Source organism: Octopus bimaculoides, chromosome 10, assembly GCF_001194135.2.
Source record: "Octopus bimaculoides isolate UCB-OBI-ISO-001 chromosome 10, ASM119413v2, whole genome shotgun sequence".
NCBI classification, from domain to species: domain Eukaryota; kingdom Metazoa; phylum Mollusca; class Cephalopoda; order Octopoda; family Octopodidae; genus Octopus; species Octopus bimaculoides.
The window spans coordinates 884,489-886,249 of NC_068990.1; the positions used below are offsets into that span (position 1 = coordinate 884,489).

The 1,761-nt window shown below is 38.3% G+C and overlaps 1 protein-coding gene across 1 annotated transcript in view; it reads right to left on the reverse strand.

Annotated features, from left to right (window-relative positions):
- Positions 1-1,013: 1,013 nt before the first annotated feature.
- The window catches only part of LOC106867348 (intraflagellar transport protein 88 homolog), a 100,442-nt gene continuing 99,694 nt past the window's right edge, over positions 1,014-1,761 (reverse strand). The window contains exon 25 of the mRNA XM_014912200.2: positions 1,014-1,569. Coding sequence (XP_014767686.1) covers positions 1,451-1,569 — 119 coding nt within the window. The 3' untranslated portion in view covers positions 1,014-1,450. The remainder of the gene's footprint in view (positions 1,570-1,761) is intronic.

Consider the following 1,761-nt stretch of genomic DNA (forward strand, 5'->3'; position numbering starts at 1 on the left):
GAATACCAGGTACAAAATGAGACAGAGAGCGATGGGGGAGCATGACTTACTTTCTGCTGGTGGGAGTAAAGGGTCCTCAAACTAGCGACCTGAGAAGGAACTTCACTAAAGGCACCCAAGGTCAGAGCATCTGTGGTTTCTTCCTAGCAAAGTTGTGTGATCAACAGAGTGCAGATCAGTCAGTGTCACCAGATCAATGATGCTGCACCACGGTGCAGCTGCAAAGCCCAGGCCCTTATGGCTTCAAACTACTTGCTGGTTTCCAGAACAGTGATGAAGGGCTCTAATGTTCAAATTTGTGGGACTCCAGCCCACAGCTCAACAACTTCAGCTTCACCATTCATTCTGATCATTTGTACAGTGGTGTTTTGTAAATACAACCACAATGGCCACAAATACAAACACATAAAAGAAATAAAAAACAATCTGAAATGTGCTCAAATCTGAGGTTTGTGATCTAATGATGAAAATGAGAAAAGAAATTAGTTTACTGATTTACTACATAAACGCAAGGTCAGTTGTTGTTATTGTTGTTTAGTCTCCAAGTCAAGAGTTGATTAAACAATTCAATGATCAAAGCATTCATGCCATGACCATCCCAACTTATTTGCAGGGATAATAAACTTCAGAAAAACCTCCGCAGTGTGTTCTTTTTCTAAGAGGGTGGGGTTTGGTTTCATGAAGAATTAGCCGCTTCTTTTTAGCAAGTCAAATAACTACACAGCGGCTCCTTCCATTGGCTCATCACAAGCTTTTGGTATCTCTTATTCCCACAGCTAGCTAAAACAACAACCAAAACAACCAAACCATGATGAGGTGTTATGAACTTTAAGGGCTAAGATTTTTGACATTTATTAAAAACACCAACTTGAACCTGAAAAGAAGAGTAGGCCCTCCATCACAACTCAAGTGACCAAGTTACTAATTAGTAAACTCTCTGTGGAATTAATAACTCAGCTATCCAGTAAGCAAATGACAACAGAATTCAAGGCCTACCAAAGAGCCAGTTTCCCTTTTCTGTTTCAAATTAGTATTTATAACAATCAAGAGTACATTTCACTAAGACAAAAATGAAAACAGTAGGCTCAGGACTTGTGAACCATCCAAAAGCATTTAGTCCAGTACATTATTCATACAACCATTTCATATTTTAATGGTGGATATTAAAAGAAACATAACCACCCCCAATAAACAAATGTGTGTGTGTGTGTGTGTGTGTGTGTGTGTGTATACATATATGCATGTATACATACATATATGTATCGACATACATACACACACACACATATATATACACATATATATATATATACATACATATATGTTACACACACACACACATACATATAGTGTACATCGTTCAAAGAGAGGAATATCTATTTAGAATGTGTAATTAATGTCTGTTCTTGGAATGTTGCTTGTTTTGTTTCCCTCCCCGGCCCTTTTCTTGCTATTCTGGTAATAAATCTTCGATTTCTTCATCAGCAAATTCATCCTCAACTTCCCGTCGTCGTGCCGCTGTCTTTGGTCGTTCTGCCTGTGGTCCGAGTGGATCTGTGTACGTGGCATCTGGAGAAAGAAAAGTAGTAAACATCATGCTATATCATGAAATACAAATTTGGGAGAGTACCAACATGGATGCTAAATGTTGACAATGATGATGGTGATGATGACACACACACACACACACACACACACACACACACACAGTTTGTCTCTGCATGTATATATATATATATATATATGCATACAAGCTTTAAA